Source organism: Spermophilus citellus (assembly GCF_964194105.1).
Source record: "Spermophilus citellus genome assembly, chromosome: 8".
NCBI classification, from domain to species: Eukaryota; Metazoa; Chordata; class Mammalia; order Rodentia; family Sciuridae; genus Spermophilus; species Spermophilus citellus.
This window is the reverse complement of record NC_138189.1, coordinates 154178598-154205392: the sequence shown is the minus strand read 5'-3', so window position 1 is coordinate 154205392 and position 26795 is coordinate 154178598. Positions and strand designations below refer to the sequence as shown.

General features: G+C 47.1%; 1 protein-coding gene across 1 annotated transcript in view; it reads right to left on the bottom strand.

The window, feature by feature from the left end:
- Nucleotides 1-26242, bottom strand: part of PRDM5 (PR/SET domain 5) — a 137955-nt gene extending 111713 nt beyond the window's left edge. Inside the window, exons 1-2 of the mRNA XM_081304142.1 lie at nucleotides 25702-26242; nucleotides 16925-17008 (exon numbers count right to left, since the gene is read on the bottom strand). Coding sequence (XP_081160268.1) covers nucleotides 16925-17008; nucleotides 25702-25794 — 177 coding nt within the window. The 5' untranslated portion in view covers nucleotides 25795-26242. The remainder of the gene's footprint in view (nucleotides 1-16924; nucleotides 17009-25701) is intronic.
- Between the last annotated feature and the right edge of the window lie 553 nt (nucleotides 26243-26795).

Below are 26795 nucleotides of genomic sequence, written 5' to 3'. Positions count from 1 at the left end.
GAAGGGCGAGCAGACAGACTGCACTCCGCAGGCCTGTGCTGAAGCTCTGCCCACCGTCGCACACCAGCCAGCTTTCCTCCCAGGAAATCCAGAGTCTTCACTGATCTTAAAGTCACTGGAGATTGAAGCCTGATGTGGTGGCACTTGTCTATAATCCCAGTGGCTCAGGAGACTGAGGTAGGAGGACTGCAAGTGCAAAGTCAGCCTCAGCAGAAGAAAGGTGCAAAGCAACTCAGTGAGACTCTGTCTCTAAATAAAATACAAAATAGGGCTGGGGATGGGGCTCAGTGGTCAAGTGCCCCTGAGTTCAATCCTCATTATCAAACAAACAAACAAATAAAAACAGGTTGGGGCTCCATGGGTAAGTGCCCACGGTTTCAATCCCTGTTACCAAAAATGAAATGTCACACCAACAAGGTAAAAGTGTTCCTTTTTCTGTACATCATCTCCAGCATGTTTTACTATTTGTATTCTTGGTCATTGCCATTCTGACTGGTGTGGTATGAAATCTCAGTGTACTTTTCAATTTGCATTTCCCTAATTGTTAATAATGTTAAACATTTTAAAATATATTTGTTGCCCATTTGTATTTCTTCTTTTGAGGAGTACCTGTTTAATTCATTTGCCCATTTATTAATTGGGTTATTCGGGGGCTTTTTGGTGTAAAGTGTCTTGAGTTCTTTATATGTACTAGACATTAACCCTCTGTCAGAAGAGTAGCTAGGAAAGATTCTCTCCACTTCTGTAGGTTCTCTCTGCACATTCCTATCTGTTTCCTTTGCTGTTCAGAAACATTTTAATTTGATGCCATCCCCTTTATTTACTTTTGGCATTATCATCTGAGCTCTAGGGGTCTTTTGAGAAAGTCATAACCTACGCTGACATGCTAGAGTGCTGATCCTATGTTTTGTTCTAGGAGTTGCAGAGTTTCTAGTCTAATTCCTGTCTTCAATCCTTTTTGATTTGATTTTTTTTGATTGACAAAGGATAAAGGTCTAGTTTCATTATTCTACATATGGATACTCAGTATTCCCAGTGCCATTTGTTAAAAAGGATGACTTTTCTCCAAAGTATGTTTACACCTTGTCAAGGATCAGATGCCATTAATTATGTGGGTTTGTGTCTTCTATTCTGTACCATTGGTCTCTGGGTCTGTTTTAATGCCAGGACCATGCAGGGGTTTTTTGTTACTATAGCTCTGTAGTATAACTGGAAGTCAGCTACTGCAATGCCTCCAGGCTTCTTTGGCTTAGAATTGCTTTGACTATTATGTGTCTCTTATTCTTCCAAATGAATTGTAGGACTATTGTTTACAGTTTTGTGAAGAATCTCATTGGCATTTTGATGGGGATTGCATTGAATCTATAATTGCTTTTGGTAGTAAGGTGATTTTAACAATATTAATTTTGCGAATCCATGAACATGGTGATGTCCTTTCCATCTTCTAAGTCTTCTTTAATTTCTTGTTTCAGTTTTCTATAGTTTTCTTTGTAAAGGTCTGTCACCTCCTGGGTTAGATTTATTCCTTGAGTTTTGCTTTTTGGTGGGGTTTTTTGTTTGTTTGTTTGTTTGTTTGTTTGTTTTGAGGCTATTATGAATGCAATTGTCTTCCTGATTTCTTTCTCAGTATATTCGTTGTTGGTATATAGGAAAGCTATTAATTTTTGTATGTTGATTTTGTAACCTGCTGCTTTGCCAAACTTGTTTATTAGCTCTAGCAGTCTTTGGTGGGGATTTTGCATCTTCTAAGTATAGAATTATATCATCTGCAAACAATGATAATTTGACTTCCTCCTTTCCTATTTTTATCCCTTTTATTCCCTTCTTTGCCTAACTGTTCAAGCTAGAATGTCTAGGATTATTAAACAGGAGTGGTGAGAGTGGATGTCCTTGTCTTGTCCAATATTTTAAAGGAAATGCTTTTAGTTATTATTTATTTTCCATTTAGTATAAATTAGATTTGTATTTTTCATATATAGTCTTTATGATGTAGAGGTAGGTTCCTTCTATCCATACTTTCTTTGGTGATTTTATCATGAATGGGTGCTGAGTTTTGTCAAAGACCTTTGTGTATCTACTGAGATGACTAAGTAATTTTTGTCCTTAATTCTTTTTATGTGATTAATTACATTTATTGATATGCATATACTAAACCATCCTTGCCTACTGGAATAAAACTAACTGGGTCATCATGTGTAATCTCTTAATATGCTATTAAACATGATTTGCTAATATTTTATTAAGAGTTCTTTGCATCTAAATTTATCGGGGATATTAATCTGGAGTTTTCTTTATGTGTCCTTATCTGGTTTTGGTATGAGTGTGATACTGGCTTCATAAAATGAATTTGGAAGTGTTCCATCCCTATTTATTGTATTGAATAATTTGGGGAGTATTCGCATTTATTCTTCCTCAAAGGTTTGGTAGAATTCAGCTGAGAATCCATCTGGTCCTGGGCTTTTCTTTGTTGGAAGGCTCTTTATCACTGATTCTATATCACTGCTGGTTATTATCTGTTTAGGTTTCCTATGCTGTCTTGATTCAGTTTGGGAACATAGTCTGGAAATGTGTCCCTTTCTTCTAGGTTTTCCAATTTATTAGAGTACAAGTTTTCAACATAGTCCCTAATGATCTGCTGGATTTCTGATGTCTGTCGTGTTTTCTCCTTTGTCATCCCTAATTTAGGTCTTCTCTTTTTTCTTTTGGGCAGTTAGGCTATGGGCTTATCAATCTTATTTATCTTTTCAAAGAATGAAATCTTTACTATAAATGCATTCTGCTGTCATGTATAGCATATTAGAACAAATGAAGTAATTATTTTTAAATGAAATCTTTATTTCATTGATCCTTTGTATTTTTTTATTCTCAATTTCATTGATTTCGGCTCTGATTGTAATTATTTTATTCCTCCTACTCATTTTAAAATTGGTTTGTTCTTCTTTTCACAGGGCCTTGAGATACATTATTAGGTTATTTGGGATCTTTCTGATTTTCTTATGTAAGCACTCACAGTTATAAATTTTCCTCTTAGAACTGCTTTCATACAGTCCCAAAGTTTCTGGTAGGTTGAATCACTATTCTCAGTTGAGTCTATAAATTTTTTATTTCTCCCTTAATCTCTTCTATCATCCACGCATTGTTCAAAAGTGTAGTATTCTATATCCATGTGTTTATATAGTTTCTGTATGGTTTTGTCATGTCAGTTTCCAATTTCATTCCATTATAATCTGATAAGATGCAAAGAATTGACTGTGGAAATTGTGAAAATACAACTCTTTTTGTATTTTCCAAGAGTTGCTTTGTGACCTAAAATATGGTCTGTTTTGGAGAAGTTTCCATGATCCAGTGAAAAGAAGGTGTATTCAATTAGTGTTGGGTGAAATATTCTATAGCTGTCTGTTAAGTCCATTTGATTTATAATAATTTTCAGGGCCAAAGAGTTTACTGAGTTCATGTCTGGATGATGTATTTAATAGTGAGAGAGGTGCATGGAAATCACACAATATTAGTGTACTGAGGTCTAACTGATGTTTCAAATTGAATATTGTCTCTTTGATGTAACTAATTATACCCACTTATGGGGCATAACTATTTATTATTGGTGTATCTTCTTGTTATACTGTTAGCTTTACCAGCATAAAGTTACCTTCTTTATCTCTTCTGATTAATTTGAAGTGTGCTTGTCAGATGTAACAGTAGCCACTCCTGCTTGTTTTCAGGCTCCATTCCCACAGCACATCAATATCCACCCTTTCACTTTCAACCTGTGGCTGTCTTTGTCTATAAGGTGGGTCACTTTCGAAAACATAGATTTAAGTCTTGTTTTTTGAAGCTATTTTAATTGAAGAGTCAAGACCATTGACATTCAATGATGTTATAGAGAGATGTTTATTAATTCCTGCCATTTTGATTTACTTATGATGTTTAATTTGGTCTTGTTTCTCTTCAAATGAGATTTGTTCACTTGTGAACTCTGGGTGTTTTTTAGTTACTTCTGTGTGAAATTATTCTTCAAGTGACTTTTGTAGTGCCAGTTAAGTAGTAATGAATTCTTAAAATTTTTGCTTATCTTGGAAGTTTTCATTTCTTTTTCAGTTTTGAAAAACAGCTTTTCTAGGTATAGCAGTCTTGTTTTACAGTTATTTTTTTTTCAGGACTTGTAACACATCATACCAAGGCCTCCTGGCTTTTAGAGTTTGTGCTGAGAAATCGGAAGTGATTCTAACTGTCTAGCCTCTTGATTTGACTTGATGTCTTTCTTTTGAGGCTTTTAAAATTCTTTGTTTTATATGTTAGGCATTGAAATTATAAATGTATTGTAGAGAGGCTCATTTTTTTAAAATTTTTGTCTACTGGGGCTCTGAATGCCTCCTGTGTCTGGATGTCCATCTGATTCTCAAGGTTTAGAAATTTTTCTGTCATTAATTCCCCGAAGAGTTTATCAATTCCATTAGCCTGCATTTCACAACCCTTATTAATTCCAGTGAGTCTCTTAATGTTCTCTTAGAGTTTTAATATGATCATGGCTACTTCTTTCATTTTATTTAAAGCTCTCTGAACATTCAAGGCTGGCCACTCTGTTTTCCAGCTCTGAGATTCTGTCTTCAGCGTGGTCTACTCCATTAGAGGTTTTCAACTGAACATTTTACTTGATTTAGTGTGTTGTTCATTTACAAGATTTCTATTTGGTTTTGTTTCAATTATTTCTGTCTCCTTTTTGAATTTCTCATTCATATCCTGCACCAACTTCCTTAATTCATTCAACTGTTTTTCTGTGTTCTCTGGGAATTTGTTGATCATTTTTGTAATGACTGTCTTAAATTCTTTATATGATAAAGAATTTAATAACTTCAATGACTGGGGGTCAGCCATTGCCATCCCTGCTTGCAGGAAGGTGGAGAGGTCTTGGGTGGTATCACTGAGCTCATCAGCCCCCCTTGCAGCCACTCACCCACCTCTGGACCTTCTGTGATCTGGCACGTGGACTGCCTCATTACGTACACAAGCTGGAGCTGGAATTGCAATCATCTGCAACAAATGCATCTATTTGGTAGAAATCCTGTAGTGCTGTAGGCTGTGGTCAGAACCACACTGACCGTGGCACCCCTCCAATAGTACAGAAGCTGGTTTGGCTTTTATTTGTTTTTTCATCACAACCTGGTCATGAATTGCCAGCTCTCTCCTAGTCTGCTCAGGTTTGGCTGAGTGGCCAGATTTGGGTGGTGTGCTCCAGGTAGAAGGACACAGATCACATCAGGACTTCACAAAGGCATGTGACATCCACTGACTTTGCTCTGCACCGACCCAGAGTGCTGGATCGGGGTGGCAGTGTGACATCTGTTTCAGCCATCCCAGCATTCAGGGCTCCCTGGGTGGTATTTTCCCACTAATGTCTACACTAAGTGGTTCCATTTGGAACCTAAAACAAAATGTTATCTTCTGCAAAAGAAAAACATTTGGCAAAGAGACTTATTTGTTCCAAACACCTAAAAGGACTTCTATAAACAAGAAAAAAATAAAAGATGTTAAACAATTGAAAACATTTTTACCAAAAACTAAAACACATTGGAAACCTGGTCCTGAGTCAAGTTCCCAACAGCAGAACAGCTGTAATCACAAAATAACTGCAAATAGAGAGGAAAACATGCAAACAAAATGTCCACTTTAATATCCAACAAATCACCTTCTTCAAAAACTGCATTGTCAAATCACCATGTTCATGAAAAAAAGAAAAAATATCTACAAAGGAGGCAACCCCAAGCCCACAAAACACTAAGGGATTCAATAAGCTATTTCTCTTTCTGTAATGTTCACCTAACATGTTTCCCAAGAACACCAGATAGTAAAAACAGGTCACACATTGGCTCAACATATTTGTTGAGTATATTTACTGAATACTGGATGTGAAATGAGCATTTATACAATTATATTTACACCCTAGATACACTGTGCAAAGACCTGGGGAGTCTGACATAATCAGCAGTGGGAAGTCCAGACCCTCTCTGCAAAGTCCACCTCACATGCTCCAGCCCATCCTCCCATCTCCCCCAAGCTCACTCTCCCACTGCCCTATCTCAGAGGTATGTCCAGTTTCCAGCCATAGGGGCAGTCACACCATCCACGCAGGACCCACCATGTCAGTTCCTCCAACTGGAAGCCAACTGCCTCCTGCCAACTCCATCACCATGGCCCAAGTCCCCAGCAGATCTCCACCACCCTTCACCAGCAGGATCACAGCAGGTTGACCGGCCACCTCACCTCCCACAGCCTGCTGCATGCAGGGCAGACACAGTGACCTGTAGCCATTTCTCCCATCCTGTGTACAACATGAACCCCATCTACTGACTGTGGCCTTGCGAGCCCCAGACATTGTCTCTGCTCTTAGAACTGTCCAAACTCACCGCTCTGCCATGCTAGTTATGTGACCCAGGACTTCACCTGGCTGCCACTCTGCTCAGGTCTTGGCACTGACAGAGAACATAGAGGCCCCTAGATCTCAACCTTCGTGTCTTGTTTTTGAGTAAGCTTCGGACTGGACTCAGTGCAGTGAGGGAGAGGTGCAGAAACTCTAGGCACACTGCTGCAGTAAGTCTTGCACAGTGAACACTCACATGACCAGCACACAGATCAAGAAGCAGCACCCCAGCCAAGCATGGTGGCCATGCCTGTGGTCCTAGAGACTCAGGAGGCTGAAGCCAGAGGATCACAAGTTCAAAGCCAGCCTCAGCAACTTAGTGAGAGCCTGTCTCAAAATGAAAAGTAGAAGTTCTGGGCTTGGTGGCAGAGGGCTGACCTGACCCGTGCAAGGCCCTGGGTTCCATCCTCAGCATGGCAAGAAAGGAAAAGAAGCAGCACGCAGAAATCCTCCCCGGCCCCTGCATCAGGGCCACCCTCACAGTGAGGCAGGCACAATCCCTGATGGTAACTTCACAGACAATTCTACCTGGCCCTGAACCTGGCATAAGAGAAGCGCATGTGCATACTCACAGCAGGCACGTGTGTTCGGCTCCAGCTGCACCACTAAAGGCATTTCCAAAGCTATCGTTCCAGTTCACACCCAGCAGCACTGCTTGAAGGCTGTGGAAAGACTCCTGCAAATGCTCGTCACCGCCTCTTTTCCATCAGTCATTCTGAGCCACGCCGTGGCCACTGCTGCTTCTGGGGTGCATTTCCCCGGTGATGGAAGGAGCTGGACCTTGTTGCATGGTTTACCACCCACCTGGACATTCGCCTGTGTGACACACTTGTCCAAGTGTTTGCCCATTTCCTCCAGGTCGACCCTCCCAGATCTTTAACGTGTTCCTCTATAAGCCCTCTTCAGACAGAGGCATGGCCGAGGTCTCCTCCCCTGACATTCGCTTCTAAATCTTCTTTACAGTGGCTCTGACCAATGGCTCTTCATTTTAGTGCTCTCCACGTGCCTTTCCCATCAGGGGTAGTGTTGGCTGTGCCTTGCTGAAGAAACCCTGCCTGTCCTAGGGCCACCAAGGTACCCATGACCCCTCCTGAAGGTCCCTGCTCTCACCCAACACACACTCACAACAGGTTCACCGACTTTTGCATGTGATGTGAACTAGGGGCAGAAGGACATCATCCTGACCTACGAAGCACCCGTGATGCCATCCCTGTCCCAGTGAGCCACCAGTGCCACTGTGGTCAAAAACATCGTCTCCTCGCCCACACTTGCACGGATCTGTTGGCACTCCCCCCGAGCCCGGAGTGGAGCCCAGACGGCAGAGCGCTCTGTCAAGGCCACCTCGCAGTTCACAGACCTTCGGGTTCCCATACAAGGTTTAGGGTCTGTTTCCACCCTAACACTCCATCCCCACCAAAGGAGGTGCCAGGATTTTTATTGGGACGCTACCTTTGAACTCTGTTTGCCTGCACTTAGGATAGCAGAGATGGACTGTGAGGCGTGCTCCACCACGGGGTCTGACTTCTCTCCTCCCGCACAGTGTCCCGTACCTGTGAGGCGGGTGTAGGTATCGCGTCTGCCCTCCTCATCTTCTCTGGAAGTCTCCTCAATCAGCAGCCGCGGCGTGGGCCTCCCCAGGACTGTGCTCGGCATTCCTCCTCGGTGTGGCTACACTCACTTGGCCCTGAATCTCCAGGGCCGTTTCTTCCTCAAAGTCCTCTGCAGGCTGCTGGTAAGATGAAGACTGACGTCTCTTCATCTATATTTGCACTATATCTTTTTCTCCCTTTTTATTTTCAGGTTGTCTGTGTCTTCATATTTTAGAAGCTGTTTGTCTTTTGAAAATGTCTTTATTCACCTTTAATTATTTTAACACTACTACTTATGCATCTCAGCAGGAAGATCTGAAGTCAGCCTGTTCTGAGGGAGAAACAGCCAATTCTCTACATACACACCTCATTTTGTTAGAACAGAGGAATCTGGAGAGACCCTTAGGGTTAAAGTTGAGGTTCTCACATGCCCAACCAGAAGAAAGCCAAGTCACCCTCCACGTAGGTATAATATGTCAAAGGTCACCATGACGGGGCTGGGGCTGGGGCTGAGCAGGGGAGCACTTGCCTAGCATGGGCGAGGCCCTGGGTTCCATCCTCAGCATCACATTTGTTTTTTTAATGAAGGCATTGGGTCCAACTACAACTTTAAAAAAAAAAAGTCATGAAGACAGAATCTTATTTTAAAGGTATCATGCTAAATTTCAATAGGCGTGCCACATGGGAAGCCAATGACTTAATTCCATTATCAAATGTGCATTGACCACACACACCCCTCTTCTAACACCAGAACCCAGCAAGGGCTCAGACCCACTGTCTCCCTTGATCCTGTCTCACAGAGTTACATGAGGTGTCTGGAGAGAGCATGTGTGTAGCGCTGATGCTGAATCTCCATGGTCACGGAGATGCAGCCTCACCTCAGAGTCCTACAGAACGAGAAGCCAACTTGAGGATTTCAGGCACTGTCACGAAGGGAAGAGACCTCAGGCTCAAAGGGAGAAAACACCCTCCTTTCCCACAGGGCATGATTAAGTGCTGAGTCCACATCACCACATTCACTACATTCACTTTTTTGAGACAAGAAATAAAAATAAACTTGGACCAGAACTGGTAGAGATTTTTCCCACTATATTTTGATAAGATGGTCTCACACAAAATAAGTGGAAAAGCAAATCAGAAGGAGAGAGAAGCCCGCATTCGGCAAAGGAGCAAAAAAAAAAAAAAAAAAAAAAAACAAGAAAAAACAGAGGACAGCAATTGGCTCCCAGAGAATGTGAATTTTCTAAAAATAAGACCACTGTGTCAAAGCAGACATTTGGCATTTGTTTTTTAGGGCTTGGCTAGCTTCACTTAGCATAATCTGCTCTAATGCCATCCATTTCCCTGCAAATTCTATGATTTTGTCATTTCTTAGTGCTGCATAATACTCCATTGTGTATAGATGCCACATTTTTTTTATCCATTCATCTATTGAAGGGCATCTAGGTTGGTTCCACAGTCTAGCTATTGTGAATTGTGCCGCTATAATATAAAGAGAACAACTAAGAACAGAACAGGAAGGAAGAGCATGTGGAAAAGACTACAGTAAACAAAGACGAATGGGGGGAGAGAAACGGAGAGAGAAGGGAAAGCATATGGAAATGGTAGGAGACCTTCAAGGATACATAAAATTATAAGAGGCTATGAGGGGCAAGGGGGAGGGAAAAAAAGGGAGAGAATTGAATAACAGCAGGGGAGGTAGAGAGGGAAGATGGGAGGGGAGGGGAGGGGAGGGGGGATAGTAGGGGATAGGAAAGGTAGCAGAATACAACAGACACTAATATGGCATTATGTAAAAATGTGAATATGTAACAGATGTGATTCTGCAATCTATATTTGGGGTGAAAATGGGAGTTCAAAACACAATTTGAGTCTAATGTATGAAAGATGATATATCATGAGCTATGTAATGCTTTAAATAATCAATAAAAAAATTTAAAAAAAAATAAGACCACTGTGCCGTTAGTGATTTCTTCACTGCCCCCTTCTCCCACAGGTCATGTCTCCATCTTCCCTATCCTCGCCCTCTCATCACACCCCACGTCCTTGCCACCATTAGGAGCACCCCCGTCCCCTCGTGTCTTAATCACACACATAAAGATCCAAACTGTGTTCCCGTGTCTGAACCACTGGCACCGCGGGGAGGAGGGTCTTCCCAGGCCACTGCTCTGTGTCGGACGGGAACCTTTCGTCCAGTGCCTCCCAGAGTCACATTTGACTTCAGCCAACTTTGAGGAAGGGTCACCACTCTAATTGAGATGAAATTTATTGGACAGGACTTTATTTTAAAATGATGATTTTCAGCAGAATAAAAAATTCATTTTACAATTCAGTATCTTCAAACTCTGTCAGTTCCACCCTGAAGAGGCACCCCAGCAGGAGAGTTGTCCTCACATGGTTAGCAAACACTGCCCACACTGGTGACTCAAGGGATCGGCTGTGACGGATTTTGAATGGTTCACAGAGTTTGCTACATATTGCTCTACTTTGGAAATCTCCTAATTGCCTTGATGGTGAAATCTATTTTAATTCCATGTATATAAGTGCTTCCTGTTGGATTTTTTTTTTTTTTTTTTGGTCCCATTAGTGAATCTAGAGTAGCAACTTGTCCTCTGATTGTGGTTGGGAAGTGGTCTTAGTTTTCTCATTCAAAGACTGAGCAAGACCTTAGGTTTGTAGCTAATGCTGTGGATAAAAGGAACTCCAAATAATCAGTCACTTGGGAAGATGGTCAATTTGAAGACATGTAGAGAACTATGCTTTCATTTTCTTAATGACATTCTGGCTGGGTATAAAATGCTAGATTTGCCGCTACTTTCTTTTGACACTGTAAAAACATTAGTCAGGTGCCTACAATATTTTACCTTTAATTTTAAAAGCCAGCTGCCAATCTTACTATTGCTTTCTTATAGATAATGTCTCTCTGCTTTTTAGTTTCCTGGCTGTTTTCAATAGCTTCACAAAAATCTACCTAGGTGTGGTTTTAATTATATGGACCCTTGTTAAGGTTAACCAAACTTCAACTTGTCATAATGGTCCTAGCAAGTCCCCAGCCACTGTATCAACACGATTGCTTCTGCCCGTCTGTTCTTTCTTCCCTTTCTAACACTAAAAGGCCCTGACATTACTATCCTGTGTCTACAGATGTGTACAAACATCCATTCTACATACTTTCACAAGTATCTACTTTACTTTAGTCTTTGGGCTTCATTTTAAACATTTCCTATGAACTTCTTTTCTTCTTCATTAATCCTGTCTCTTGCTATATCATATCTTCTATCTAATTCAAATATCAAATTCTCAATTTCAGTTTATTTTTCTGTTCTACAATATCTATTTGCTGTTTATACAGCTTAATTTTTTTCAATAAAACACTTCAGCATTCCATCTTCTCTTTCACATGATGAAACATGTTGATCAGGATTATTTTAATCACCCTTTTTCCAATCAATATTTGAATCATCTTTAAGTCAGTTTCCATTACTGAGTTTTTCTCTTGGTTTTAGTCACATGGTCCTATCTCTTAGAATTTAGTCATTTTTTATTAAATGCTAGACATTGCATATTACAAAACTTTACAGGATCCAGCTTTATTTCTACAAAGTAGGTTCCGATGTCTCTTCCAGAGGGTGAAAGCTACTCTCCTAATGCCCATCAGGGAGGGAGCGGACTCAAAGCTGAGCTGCATTGGTGGTTGGACGCAGGCTGCCTGGGCGGACACCCTTCCAGCCCACAGTGCTTCCAGTTCACTGCAGTGTGGTCTGCAGCAAGGCTCTCTTCTCAGCAAGATGAGACAGCACATTGGGCACAGTGGTGCACACCTGTAATCCCAGTGACTTGGGAGGCTGAGGCAGGAGGATCGTGAGTTCAAAGCCAGCCTCAGCAAAAGCAAGGTGCTAAGCAACTCAGTGAGACCCTGTCTCTAAATAAAATATAAAACATAGGGCTGGTGATGTGGCTCAGTGGCAGAGGGTTCAGAGAGTGCTCCAGGGTTCAATCCCCAGTACGAAGAGAGAGAGAGAGAGAGAGAGAGAGAGAGAGAGAGAGAGAGCAGAACATCTGCCCCTCAGAAGAGCACGGCTTGAACTCCCAGCCTTTGCCAGGTAATTCTACAAACGCCTTGAGGAGGAGCCAGCAATGTGCCTAGGTCCTTGGTGCAGCCCTACAAGATCTCCACAGCTGTCCTGTTTCTCCTCCCTCCAGGGCTGACCCTTCACCCAGGCTGAGCTCAGATGTCCAGCCTCTCAGACTCAGTGAAAAGGCTGACTAGGACCCCAGGAAAAAAAACTGTGATTCTCAATTCAGCCTTCCTCCTCCTGCTGCTGCTTCCCACCCTGGGTTTTGTTTGCTGGGTTGGGTTGGGCTCTGTCTTTGTTTGTTTAATGAGGAATTTCAAACAAGCTCATCACTTGTTAAGAATAAGAAAAGGACTCTGACTAGGAGTTCCCAGTGACCACCCTGCCCCTTCATGCTGCCTTGCTTCATCCCATGGAAGGAATAAACTAGAATAAATGTGCCTCAGTCCCTCTCCATGGCTCCTCCTTCAGCTTGGTGCTGAGACCCTGACAGTCCCTGGGCCAGGCACTTCTTGTGGTCACTATTCATCAGCCCCTGGGACACAGCCCTAGCCTGGGAGCAGGTCCATGCTGCCTGGTGGCCTCTCTCCAGGCTCCCTGCCACCCTCTGATCCAGGCACTCTGCCGTAGTTCCCCATGCAGATGGGTTGACATATTCAAAACCCACTCTGGGGACCACCACAGGTGGCAGAGAGACCAAGATTGAAGAAGCAGAGAGGTCCACACGCTGACCTGGGTCTGTCACAGACTCCAGCCCAGATTTTCTGGAACCATGTATTAAGAGTCTTTGTACAGCCATGAAAAGTGGATGCTTTCCTCTCCATCTGTGTCCTACCTGTTCTTCATGGGATGAGCCACTGAGAGAGAGGGTCACTAATCAGGGACTGTCACCAGTGGGAAAGTGCAGCAGGGACCAGGGCTGGGAAGGACTTGCAGGAACCAGCTGAGTGCATTTTAATTGACACCAAGGGATTCCAAAACTCATCAGCTACAGACAGGGGCCCGCTCACCTGGCATGTGGAAGCCTTCTGAAATAATAACCTACTGTAACTGCAGGAGATTGATAATTTACATAACAACACCCGGGACTCTCATAATTAGGTATTTGATAGTTAGGTTTTGAAAACACATTATTCATCCACAAGTACAAATTCTTTTCTGCTAATAGAAACAAATGAAACTGAGACCATTGGACAGGCTACTCTTTATAATATGCAGCTATCTGTTAGACCATGGAGACTGGTGGCCCTGATAATTCCACTGCCTCAGACTTAAAAAGTGGTTTTCCTCCCTGAGTCTCCAGGGTTTAGATTTAGGAGAACTAGCAAATGTGAACCTTACACATGCCCATGTCAGGCTCACGCAGGAAAAGCTGGTGCTCCCACAGCCTCGAGTCCCCCACCGTGCTCCTCTGGGTACAAGAGCATGGCCTCAGGAACAGCAAGACTAAGCTGTTATGAGAATTCTCCTGGAGCTCCTGGTGTTTCAGAAACATCTACATAAGTTGTACATGACGCAATACGAGGAATCAACCTGAATCTAAGTGAGAGACGTTTTCCCTATAAAATCCACCCAGAATGTGGACATTGTACCTGAAACTTCAGTTTTCATGTGGTTTTCTGTGATCTGCAATGAGTCCTTTGCTGCCTAACCAGTAAGAACTGTGCCCACGGAGGGGCCACCGGCGCCCTCGGACATGGCAAGTGCTCTGTGGGCGCCAGCCACACACTAAGCACCCACCAGCATCTGCTGAGCCCTTTAAGGACTGAGGCAAAGAGGACCCACTGTGAGTGGGAGGGAGAGAGGGGGACCCGGCTGGGACCTTCGTGATCTCAGAGGAACCGCAGGGACTCCAGTGGAAAGTCAGTGTCGTCTGGAGAGCTCCCAGGCTGGCATCTGCCCACCCCTCTTCAGGAAGTGCCAGAGCACCACGCCGGGAGGGAAGGGGAGCCCCGCATCAGAGCAGGACGCCCGGCCCCCACTTCAGAACACCCGAGAGACGAGCGGAATAGGGGCAGGAAGACACGCAGGCCCCCGGCACCCTCCAGGCCACGACCTGGAGGCCCGTGCCAGTGACTGAAACTGGGGCTGGAAGATCCAGGAAAATTCTGTGGAGGGTGAAAGACTTGGAGATTTAAACCAAAGTACCAGGGAGAGTTTGGGCAACGGCACGCGGGTGGAGTTTGGTCCTGCGTGTGAGTGTGAGCGAGTAGAGGGTGAGAGAAATGTACCTAAGGCCCAAGCGCCTGGTAAAGTTCAGGTGGAAGGGAGCTGGGAGCACAGCAGAGCCCCGGCACAGCCACGCTGTGCTGGTGACACGGGTGGCAGCAGGACGGCCACATGCTGGCTCCCAACCTCCAGCTTCACTGCTGGCCTACGGGCTGAGAAACCCAGAACTCCTCTGCTAACTCACTTGATGCTAAATAAAAAGTCAAGAGGGGAGGCTACCAAGAAGTGCTCAGGGTAGACAAGACTGAGTCCCAAGACGCCAAGCTCTGATCCTGGTGGCCAGGACAGCAGACTGAGCAACTGTAGCGGGTCCCAAGCTGCACTGGGGAGGGGGGCAGCCGCTGGCACACACCCCAGCGCTCCCGTGATCTGACCCCAGGATACTGGCCATGGCCCCAGGGCTCACCATAGGAGGCCACTCCCACCTGGTGCTTCTTTGGTAAGAACTGGCCTCTCAGGGAAGGAAGGGAGCCCGCATCAGAGCAGCGCTGTGGGAGGCCTCGACCGTGTCCACCAAGACCACTGGGGCTCCTGGCCATGTCCACCAAGACTACTGGCACCACAAGCGAAGTGCCAGGATGATGGAGAAGGGGCAACGCCGTGCACTGTCCCGCAACAGGGTCTCCAGACACGTTGCCACTCCTCCTCCGTCATCCACAGCCACAGCACTGGGGGCTTGACCTCCCACCTGGAGCTGCACTGTGGTGAGCCATGTCCTCACAGGCTTTTCAGAAGTAGCAGGTCCTAAGGGACCGGACTAAACCCAACTGTCAAAGGTGCCAAGTGCTTTGGACATTCCCACAGAGAACACAGCACCAGAGCAGTCTTCATCCCCCCTGCAGGACAGCTGCTGCTGCAGAGGGTGGCTGATGACCCCCAGGGAGGAGCGGCAGGAGGGCAAGGGGTGGGACCTGTGCAAGGGGCCAGCAAGGACCTGAAGGCCAGCCCAGGGAGGAGCTGCAGGAGGGCCCGAGGGCACCTGAACAAGGGGCCAGCACTGTGGCACTCCTGAGAGCAGGGAGTAGGCTTGGAGGGGCAGCCGGTGCCCGTCCAGCCTTCCAGACTGTGCAAGAAGTACACAGCACTCGCTCACAGTGTCAGCACGAAGTAAATACAATGGAAAGGTCGTTCCTCGAATTTAACATCCCTGAACACAGACATGATCAAACCAACCGGTAAAACCAATGTGAAAACACAGTCCTCAGGCAGAGATGGTGAGGAGCCATAGACACAGGGTGCCAAGCTGCCAGCCACTGCCACACCAGCACCAGCCATGCAGAGGCCTGGAGTCTCCCATCTGCAAGCTTCCCTTTCCAAATAAAGGTCACCTCATTACCTGATGAGCTCTGCCTCGACACCAGCTGTGCAAACCAGGAACCTGCCACACCAGGATTTTCAGACCTAAAGCAGATACCAAAAGCCACCAACGACCTGTTAAATATCGCCATTTTCATCATTTGAGACTTGTTCGGTTATCTTTTGTCACATAAACATTTGACTTCTGAAAACCTTCAGGGCAAGAGAATTAACTGCTGAGAAAATTAAGACCTTACAGAAGAACAGTGAAAGCCATTAAAAGTATTTTTAGATTTGTAAAAGTAAACTATTAAAACAGCATGCTAAATTAAAGCAGTATCTACAACATTTCCCACTTAAATTATAGGGTAGAGAGTGTTAGTAATTCCCATCTCCATCACTCGCACTACAGAACCTTCTCAGAATCCTCTGGGCACTCCCACCTGACCCTGGGCAGCAACACAGGTGATGGTTATAAGTGTATTTTGCTTAGAGGCCACACACTCTCATGATTTGTGTGTTGACTCTGCTAAAGCTACAGCTAAGCTAATGCAAATCCAGCCTTTGCTGCGCAGGGACTTCAGGGTGTGAGTAACCGCAACAGTGGGTGGACTCTGAGACGGGAGACAGCCTCCACGATGGGTGTGTCTCTGGGCCAAGCAGCCAGGCTTGAGACCAAACCGATGGCTTCCAAAGGCACTTCTGCCTGAAGATGGCAGCCTCCACTCCTCTCTGCCTGCAGGACTCCAGACTGGCCACCCAATAGCTGCGGAGACACCATCTTGCATGACACACATAAAACACCTCCTGGTTGCTCCTGGTCTGCTCCGGAGACCAGGCACAGACGCCACAGCCTGAGAGCCTTTCCACGTGGAGATCTCCACTCCAGGTCCCGCCTCTCACATTCCCACCTACACATCCCCTCTCCTGTGGTCTCCTCATAAAAACCATCAGATATAATTCTTGGGGCCCAGTTTTCCGAATTTTTGTTGCAGCTGTCTCTGCCCCTTTGCCTCCCTGCTCGTCTCCTCAGGCCCTTCTAATACCCAGAAAGGAGCAGCCACAGACGCAGCTGGCCTGCCAAAGCAGAGGGAAACTCCCTGGCGACAGGCCCTTGCACACATCCCCACAGGCTGCTTCAGTGATGAGCTATCCATTCCAGAACTCTAGGAGTCCAATATCTCAGCAGTCTAATTTTATTAAATGCTAAATGTCAAAACTAAGATGCATATACACTTAGATACTCAAGTGAAAATCAGCACCCACTCGTGTGGACTTACAATCACATTTCGTGGTTCACAGAGGGCCCTGCTACGCACCTCCCACATCAGCCTGCAGTCCATGTTCTCATCCAGGTCTTCTGGCATCCTCTTCTCCCCAGCAAAGGGCCCAAACTTCTCACCCTAAGGAGCAACAGGCACACAGAAACGGATCAGCTCAATCATCAAGTTACAAAAACCAACCCCCTTCCATCATCTGGAAGTCTTCTTCCTCAAATCTTTACTCTAGCATTAAGATATTTTAAAATATTAACTAATTTACAAAACATGAAGTATTTACATATGCAAAGCCCAACTTAATCTCCTTGTTAGCCTAGAAATCAGACTCCACACACAGGTGCCAACATAAAAGGGTTAAACTGCCAAACTCAGATTTGAGGAGGCAGGAGCCACTCCAGGCCGTCCACAGCCCGAGGCAAGTGGGCCTGAAACCAGAAGCTCCCAGTTTGCCGACTTGAGTGAGAGACAGGCCCACCAGGCAGAAACCCACCTGGTTTCCATAAAAGTCATAAATTCAACCCTACTTTGCACAAGAAAGAAGCAGGCTTGCCTTTCTCAGAGGACGGCTGTTCATAAATAAAGTTCAGCTTCGCCTGCCAATCTTCAAACTGCCACACGGGCACTTGTTACAACCGGGTTTCTCAAAGTGTGCACTGTGTGCAAACCCACGGCAGGAGCATCACAGGACGTGTTTCAAACAGAGATCGCTAGGCTTTGGGGTCCAGACCAGACAGTGGGGTGCGGAAGCCACCCTCTGCCACGCACCCTGGTGAGACCCCCAAGTATGCAGAGGCCTACTCCCATGGACAGGTGACACTGATTGTCTCCAGGGAGCAAGCAGAGACTGTGGAGACAGAAGGAGTGGGTGGGAAAAGACGGAGCCTGTTGTCTGCCTCCATCTCCCAACAGAGCACTTCCCCAGGCTCGGGGGACCTCTGCCACATGCTCCTAGGGATAAGCCATCAGCACAGAGCTTCAAGGAACATGAATGACCCAAAGAGCAACAGAAAACCCATACCCTAGGATGAGCAAGGGCACATTGCAAAGCTTAAAGAAATCAAGAAACAACAAACCAGCCCCAAGGAAAGAGAGCCCAGAGTCAGACGGGAGGACACCGTGATCCCAGGACCTGGAAATACCAGGGGAGTCTTCAACCACGACTTCGATTCTCGTCAGGAACCCAAACAGATATCCCAGAAGCGGAGACCGCTGGCTACTTTTTTCAGGATACTGAAGGGAATTTAGAGGACAGGGGCCTCCTGTCCTCACTGCAGTTCAGGCTAACAGGGCCTCACATCACCTCTGGGACAGACACATGGCCCCAAGGGTTGAGAAGTAGCCATGTCTCACCTGAAGATGGGACCTAGAGATGGGCTCCCACACCCACGAAGCCCGCGCTCACAGAGGCCTCTGCCTGAGGCTGGGCACCGCTGCCCACGCACTCTGACTATGCCCGCTGGGCTGGTATAATGACAGCACTTTCTTAGGGTCAAGATCACGATCCTGCACTTCCACAGAGACTAACGTAAGCACGAGCCTCATCGGCCTCGCTGGTGACATTCAGGAGAGGAGAATGGGGCACTGGGCCACATGCTTGTGACTATTTTTTCTGTCAGTTGAATCAAATGAACTGCCGATAGCCCTCGAAGTCAAGGCTCTCCTGGGGACTCAGGAGAGGTCCACCCCAGACTCTGGTATGGGGTCACCCTTCATGATGGGGAAAATCCCCCTTCCAGCCACCCTGAACGTCCTCCAGCCTCCTCCATCATCCCTGGATGCACCCAAGGCCACACTGCCCAAGCTCCTACCCCCAGCAGGAAGACCCCGGCCGGCCACATTCCAGCCATCCAGCCAGGCCTGTGTCTCAGGGCTCACCTTCGGTGTGGGGTTCCTTTGTGAGAAAGCTTCTAAGTTCCTGGCTTCTGATGGCCTCCAGGGTCAGCCCTCACTCAGGTACCTCGAAGCTGCCACAGGAAGGTAGCGGGTGCGGATCCCAGCGCAAGCACCAGACACTGGAACACAGCCAGTTGAGTGGGAAAGGGTGTGCCTATCGAGAGCTCTTCACTCCAACCAAACGTCAGGGTGGCACAGTGTGGCCCAAAGGTGCCCACTGCCTGCACCGTTCCTGGAGGAGTCTATGACTCAGACTCATGTATGGAATCTCTACATTCCTATGTTGGCAACGAATTCCAACCTTCCAGAACTGCACACCTGCAGCACAACACGACTCAAGACAAAGTCCACCTGCACAAACCAGCCTGCAGGAGGCCGAGGCCTGGGCCAGGCCCCCCAATGCCAGACTGCAGGGTGCCTCTCTGTAGCTACTCAGACTGCTTCTGAACTAAGGGTAATCAATCCACTCACCTGGCTGCCCACTGACCTCGACATGACTTTGACAAGCAGCAGTGTCTGATTGCCACACTGTGGGACACTCTCCCTCCCTGGCTTGAGCAAGGTTCCTGCAGGCTCCTCTCGAGTCACAGAGAAGGCACTAACAGGGCTTGGGGTGGCTGGATGCTAGTCCTTGCTCCACTGTCAAGAGGCAGTGCTGCTTTACAATGTCACGAGCAGTCTGAGTGTTTCCTCATCCATAAGCAGGGGCTTGGCCTGGCTGGCTCTAAGATCCCTTCCAGCTCCTGAGGTAGGTGGTGAGAAAGAGCCCACAGACCACGTTTGGAACAACTTGCCAATCAAGGAGACAAGAGTGTGACTGAAACACACTGGCAAGTCCCTAACTTCATAGGAACGTCAGAGAAAGAAAGTGAGAAAACACCAGCTTCAGAAACTAGTGTCCATTTGCAATCCATGTTAAAAGCAGGAAACACAGGCCACTGAGTCACCATGGGAACAGGACGAGGGGATTCCTGCAGGCCGACGGCAATCACTCCTCCTCCATGGCGCCTCCAGGAAGTGTAAACCAACATCCAAATTTGGGCCAGAATGTGGGCCCCGGGACAAAGCCACTGTCTCCTTAAGAGAGTCACCTCTGACCTTGTTGTAGTCAGCGTTTTTGCTGCTGTAACTAAAAGACCCAACAAGAACAATTTTAAGGGAGGAAAAGTTTATTTGCAGGCTTATGGTTTCAGAGGTCTCAGTCCATAAGAACCTGGCTCCATTCCTCAGGTCTCAGAAGTGTGGTGGAGGGAAGCAGCTCACAGGTGGTCAGGAAGCAGACAGAGAGGCGCTCACCAGATACAAATAGATACCCCCAAGACACACCCCAATCCCCGCCTCCTCCAGCCACACCCCACCTCAGTACCTACTACCAGGTGACTAGCTCACTGGCTGGGTTAGGACTCTTAGAACCAATCATTTCTCCTCTGAACCCTCTCACACTGCCTCACACATGAGCTTTTGGGGGACACCTCACATCCAAACTATAAGAGACCTGATCAAGACACCTGAGGCAAACCTGCCTTCCCGGGCTGTCTGTGGCTTGTATCTGGTGGCATTTCCTCTGCCTGCTTTCACTCACTTTTCTTTTCACATTTTTTTCCCTTATTTTTCTAACCTGAAGTTCAACTTTTTTTCTTCAGCCTCATTATATTTTCACAAACTGAGCATCCAGCCTTTACTCCAGGTACTTCTTACTTGAGGTTTTACCTCGTGAAAACACCAGGGTCTGCCTGTTAGTGAGACAGAAAGTTGGCACCAAGGGTGACGGTGACGAGGAGCCCAGAGGCAGTAGATGCCACAGGATTTGCAGACCTCGGGCTGCAGCCGTCTCACCTGCAAAACCGCGAGGGTCTGTGGCGCAGTGCTGTGGGACACCCCATCCAAATCCATTCCTGTCTACTCTGCTGCCCTTAGGCACACCTTCTCCTCCACCTTATGGAACCACCCACTGAGGTCTCCCTGCAGGGAGGCCAACCTGGCAGACACACCCACCCAGGAAGGCATCACAGTGCCCCAGGTAATCTGGGCCAGAAGGAATCAGACTTGAAACTGTGAGGGGCAGGAAATCCACACCCTGACCCCCAGAATCACCTTGCCCTCTGACTGCCAATCTCGACCTGGGGAGGTTATTCTGCATCACCTGAGCACACTCACTCACAGGGAAGGCAGAGTCCAGGAAGGAACTGTGCCACCCACGGCAGAGCCCAGGAACAGTGTGGAGCCTGGAGCCCAGGAACGTGGCACCCTGACCAACCACCAAGAGCAGGGAGTGGAGCCTCCCTCAGAGTCTCCCAGGACCCCGTGACCCCACCCTGTTTAGATGTTTGGCTCCAGATGCGTAAGATAATAAATTGTGTTGTTTTAAGCCACAAAGTTTGTGATGATTTGCCACAGCAGTCAGAGGAAACTCATACCCCAGGACTGTCAATAGCCTTTGTCCTGAAAAACAGCTGTGGACAAGATCTAGGGCATCAGGAGAGTTCAAACTGGAACGTGGATTCATGAGTGAAGAGGGCCGAGAGCAATGAAGATGGCCTTGCAGCACTGGATGCTGGGTGCCATCAGGAGCTCTTAGGCAAAGGTACTGAGCAGTGTGGGGAGAAGTGGCCCTGGGGGCCAACTCAACAGGCCGGAGTGCACCCTGTGAGACCTGGGCCTTAGCAATCTCTTCATGCCTTTACTGCAATTAGGGGACCAGAAATCAAGTGCAGACACATTTTATTTCATTTATAAATTACTTCCTTTTTGCTTCAGCTTTATTTTATTTTGTATTTCCTTTTAAAAATCCCAATCTAACTGCCAAATAGCTCCACTATGTTAAGGGTAGGCAAGTTATTTTCTGTAAAAGAAAATATCTCTCTGAAGAGCAGACAAGGTTTTAGCACCTTAATGAAGAAAGGCTTAGAAAGGAGAGAAAAAAAAATTTTAAGAGAGAGTGAGAGAGGAGAGAGAGAGAGAGAGAATTTTTAATATTTATTTTTTAGTTCTTGGCGGACACAACATCTTTGTTGGTATGTGGTGCTGAGGATCAAACCTGGACCACACGCATGCCAGACGAGCGCGCTACCGCCTGAGCCACATTCCCAGCCCCAAGAAAAATGTTAAAAGATCAAAATTAAGGAAAACTGCCACATGTGGTCAAGAGGTTATAAATGAGCAAGTTTCTTACCTGCAAAGTGGAGACAATCATCAACCACTTAAGACCACTTTATGACACAATGAGACAATATGTGCCAGCCCTGAGTAAACAGAACCTCGAATTCAAAACCTGTGCGTGCATACGGCAGTACCAGGCACCACGGGCTCCTCTGTGCAGGCACATCCCAGTGGGGATGTTTCAGCAACTCTGGGGTCTGCCGGGTCTTCAACCGCACTTCCAACACTCTGCCTACAAGCCATTCAGCTCTATTCTGACCAAGGAGCAGCACAGCTTCTCATCCAACCAACTCCCTGAGATCAAAGTCAGAGGGCCACCACATAGTGTCATGCTCCCTGGCCCTCTGCCTCAGGTCCCCTCTGGGAGTGGGCTTGCTAACAGTTCCTACAAGCTAATGGAAGAGTTGAAGGACACAAGGCATGTGCAGGAAAATGCTCAGCAACCTGACAAGCCTCCTGCAGCCCAGGGGATCTGCCCTGCACCTGCGGCTGGTTCCTGCAATGTCCGCGGCTCTCCTCTCCCAGGCACACATGACCTCATTACAGCACTGGTCAGACTGTCCCCAGGACTACTGAGTCCAAGCCCTCTGAACTTCCCTTCTCCAGGAGTGCTACCACTGGTCAGCTCCTGTTGTCACCTCTGAGGTCAACCCAGGAGGAGGCCACCCTCCGTACTCCAGCCCTTCATTTAACCTCACACAGGCCCTTGTTGTCTGGGTAACCCTCCCATTTTAGCTGCTTACCACCATGTCCCAGTCTACCTCTGCACACAGTAAAACCATCTCCCTGCAAAGCCCTCTGTCTGGCAGAATCATGGCCACATGTGAATGAAAACCTGCAGACTAAAGTAATCCAAAGGGAAGGAAAGCTGGTCGCAGTATTTCCCCACCTGGGTTCTTTCCTTAAGATCACTAGATCTGACATCTGGAAGGAACCTTGTAATTACCCTTCCCTGCTGGGACACAAGCCCAATGTCAAACAGCATTGCCCATCACTCACTCCTATGGGCCAGCAAGAGAAAATGGCCATGAGGAAAGTCAGGAGCAAGGTATCTGTTTAACTTTTGTTCCTGTATATACTGGCAAGACCAATTTTGAGCAGCTAACATTAATTTAGTGCTTTGCAACCTAAAATATCACATCTTTATGAAAGCATAAAGGTGTGCTCATGAAGTCACAGGGCAGACACTTAAAACAAGGTCTCCCACGGGCATGTGAAAAGCACCCATTGTATTATTATTATTATTACTACTACTATTGCTACTATTATCATTGTCATCATCATCATTAGCAAATGGCAACCTGTAAGACTGTGAATAAATTCAGGCTTTTTTCTACTCAAAGGGTTTCCAATAGACTCCTTATCTTATTGCCACTACATGGAATTTACATTAAAAAAAATAGAAGCAACAGGTCTGCAAAAAAAAAAAAAAAAAAAAAGGTAACTGCCAAGTAAATTCCATTAGGACCATTATAGAGCAAGGGAATTAGGTGATCAGCTGCAGGACCAGCTCCCGAGACCCCGCCCAGAAAGGGATGACTCTAGAGAAGAATCAAGGCACTCTGGAAAGGGAATCCCAGATCCACCTGGTGAGTGTCATGGGTGGAGTCTCCAGCAAGATTCCCCAAGCTCAGTCTGGATTCAATTCTGCATTTGAAATCACCAGATGGCTTGAATTGTAATGGTTCTGTAAAACAGGAGTGTTATACCCATATACATGTAATAAAAGTGTGATAAGGCATCTGGAATTTCCAACACAGATAGCTGAAGTAGCATATTAGGAAATTTGTTTAGAATGGAGAACATGAAACTATGAAATAGGTGCTTAACACCACTGTCAATCTATCTTCCCAGACCTCTTGATTTATAGTCACCTAGACCTAGGGTAACTTGGGAAATATTTAAAAATTGGGAGACTAAGCACCAACAGGTAAGGGTGCCTTGCTGACATTCACTCTAGTCGCGTGGCTCAGCTGAAATCTGCTCTCCAGGGCCAGGCATGCCGTTGGACTTCAGCAGGTAGAGCTGAAGCTGACTTTAAGGTCATTTCTGGCACCTGTGAATAGTCTATGACCTTGTGAGAAAACATCTTAGGATCACAACTAAACTCTGTCAATCGTTGTTTGGATTTAGTGCAAAAATCTGCATATTCTTTAAAGTATAGATAAGTATTCAATCTGCAATCTCTACAGAAGTCTCTGTTTTATATATTAAAATTACACTAGCCAGGAAAAGATAAGCTTCCACTAATGCAACAGTTATGCTACAATAATAAAAGACCACTTCAGAAATTGTTTGCCCTCTTGCCCCAAAATAATTAAGTACTTCCAAATAACCAAGTACAAAAAAAATGGTTGAAATTGATAAAACTACCAAAAGATAGTGCATTGGCCAGCTGTTTCTAAACTTTAAATAGTATTAAAAAACAAAACCCAAGAATTATAAGTCTAGTCTTTGAAACTTTGGTGTCTTACTATTCATAACATTAAATAGTCTTTAAAAACTATGCTTAATTTTAGGGGGTAATTACTTTTATGCCAGAGACCTTAAGAAAAAAAGAAAGAAAGTCCATTTGGGAATTTTTCACATCCTGTGAGAATGAAATGAAAAAAGCACTTCAACTCTGTAGAGAGAAGGCATTCTGCATGGCTGCCCTTGGGTATGGACGCTTCTAACTGTATTGTAACATCTGGCCATTCACAACATTCATTCACTACACCTTTAATTCAAATAAAGTATTTTCCTCTGTTTTTCACATTTACGCATTCTCCCAAATTCCCATTCCAAACAGTGTATTCCGGTGGATTTTTTTCCAGCATTGCCCTGGAGGGCTTGTAGGAAGTGTTGGGAAGGGTCACTCTTTCTCCATTCACCTGCTCTCAGGTCAGAGCTGGGGAAAGGTCACTCAATGATAGGACGCTGGTGTCTCTGGGCACATCCTGGGACCCTCCTGCCCAAACCTGCATTTCTCCATCTTTGGAAACATCTGCAAACAACAGGAGGGGGTGGGAGGAAGGGCTGAAAAGGTGGCAGGGATAGGGGTTCATAACGTTCCCGTGGTTCCATAAGAAGCAACACATATTCCAGAAAGAACTTGAGCTTCAGACTTAAGTCATTAACTGAGCAAGAAATGTAAGAATTTCCGTTTTCTCGCCTCTTAAATGGAGATGGAAGCTGATCTCAGAGGAGTGTGGCGCCAGCGAAGTGAACTGATGGAGGTAACTACCCAGCGTGGGCCCTGGCACAGGTATCCCGCAGGAGGGGCTCTGGTTACCTGCGGGCCTCGCCATGCGCCGGCGATTCCAGATCCGTGAAAGGACCTGGCACACGTCCCGGCGTCGTGGGGTTGGAACTCCAACTCCAGAGACCAGAGACCCCTTCCCCGGCCTTTGCTCCCACCACCCCACCTCTCCAGCCCGTTCTCGGGTGGACAGTGCACAGCGCGTGCCCTCATCTCGCGCCTCAAAATTTCTGCAAGAAAAGCTCCAAACCCGAGAAAATTTCAAAGAGGCAAAGAAAAAGCCAAGGCTGACGGATGAGCGGGCGCCCCCCAGAAGCCGCAGCGCGCACGGGGAGGCGAGGCGCCCGGCCGCGGTCGGGCCTGCGTGGGCTGCGAGGGCGCCCAACGCCCGGGCACCGAGCGGAGCGGGCCGGGCGGGCCGGGGCGGCGGCGCGGGGCCGGAGGCCGTGCGGGCCGTGCGCGCGCAGCACCGCTCGCCGCGGGCCCTACGTGGCGGGGCAGGGGCGCGGGCCGCGGCACCCACCTTGCTCACTCTGCGGGCCGTGTAGAGCCCCATGCCGTCCTGCACGCGGGAGGACTTCAGGGAGAACCTGTCCGGCACGTACATGCCCAGCATCCTCCCCGCGGGCCTCGCGCCGCCGCGGCGCCAGCGCCCGGGAAGCGACACGTCGAAATTTGGGGTGCGGGTGGCGGGGAGAGGCCGGCGGGAAGGAGGAAATGGAGCCTTCCTCCCAGAATCCCCACCTCCCGCCGATTCCAGGATCCCCCGCGGCCCGGCCCCTCCTCGCGCCGCCCTGCGCGGCCCGGGACGCGGGGGACGCGGGGGACGCGGGGGACGCGGGCCGGGTGCAGGGCCGGGCCGGGGCCGGGGCCGGGTGGGGGGCGCGGGCCGGCGCCGGGCGCTGATTGGCCCGAGGCGGGTGCGGACCGGAGCCGGCCGAGCCGCCGCGGGCGAGCGGAGCGGGTGAGCCCAGCCCAGGCGCAGGCCGAGCCGCCTTTGTCCTGTCGGGGGCTGACCTTGCTCCCCAGAACCGCACCCCCTTCCGGGAGGGCTTCCTGCTCCTCTTCCGAGGCGACAGGACCCGGGCCTTGACACAGCGGCAGGCACCCTCCAAAAGGACTTTCTGGAGTTCCCGGCCCTGAGGGAAGTTCTTGCACTTTCAGGACACGCTCTCCTGAGTTCTCCCTGGTTTGAAAATCCCCAGACCTACTGATGATCGCCGCCAAAGGCTTGGGACCGGAGATCCTAAACTGTGGCTCTGAATCACCTGACACAGTGTCTGAAGCCCGTGCACCCGTCAGCACAAGCCCAGAGCCTTCTATTCATTTCCTGGGGTGATTTTTCTGTGATTTTCCAATGCAGAGGTCTTTCCTTGGACACCATTTTTTGTTCCTAATTGATGTTCTTAAAGCATTGACACACAACCCACAGAAATGTTTACTGTTTCTTCAGGATTGGAGAGAGCCTTGAAACACAACATTCCTAAACAGATTGTCATTTAAGACTAAAAAATAGAAAAAAAAAAGAGTATTATGAAAAAAATATAATAGAACATTTGAAGAGTTTAAAGAATAGAATAAATGAATCTTTCTAAGAAGTTTAAGGGTAGCAATGAC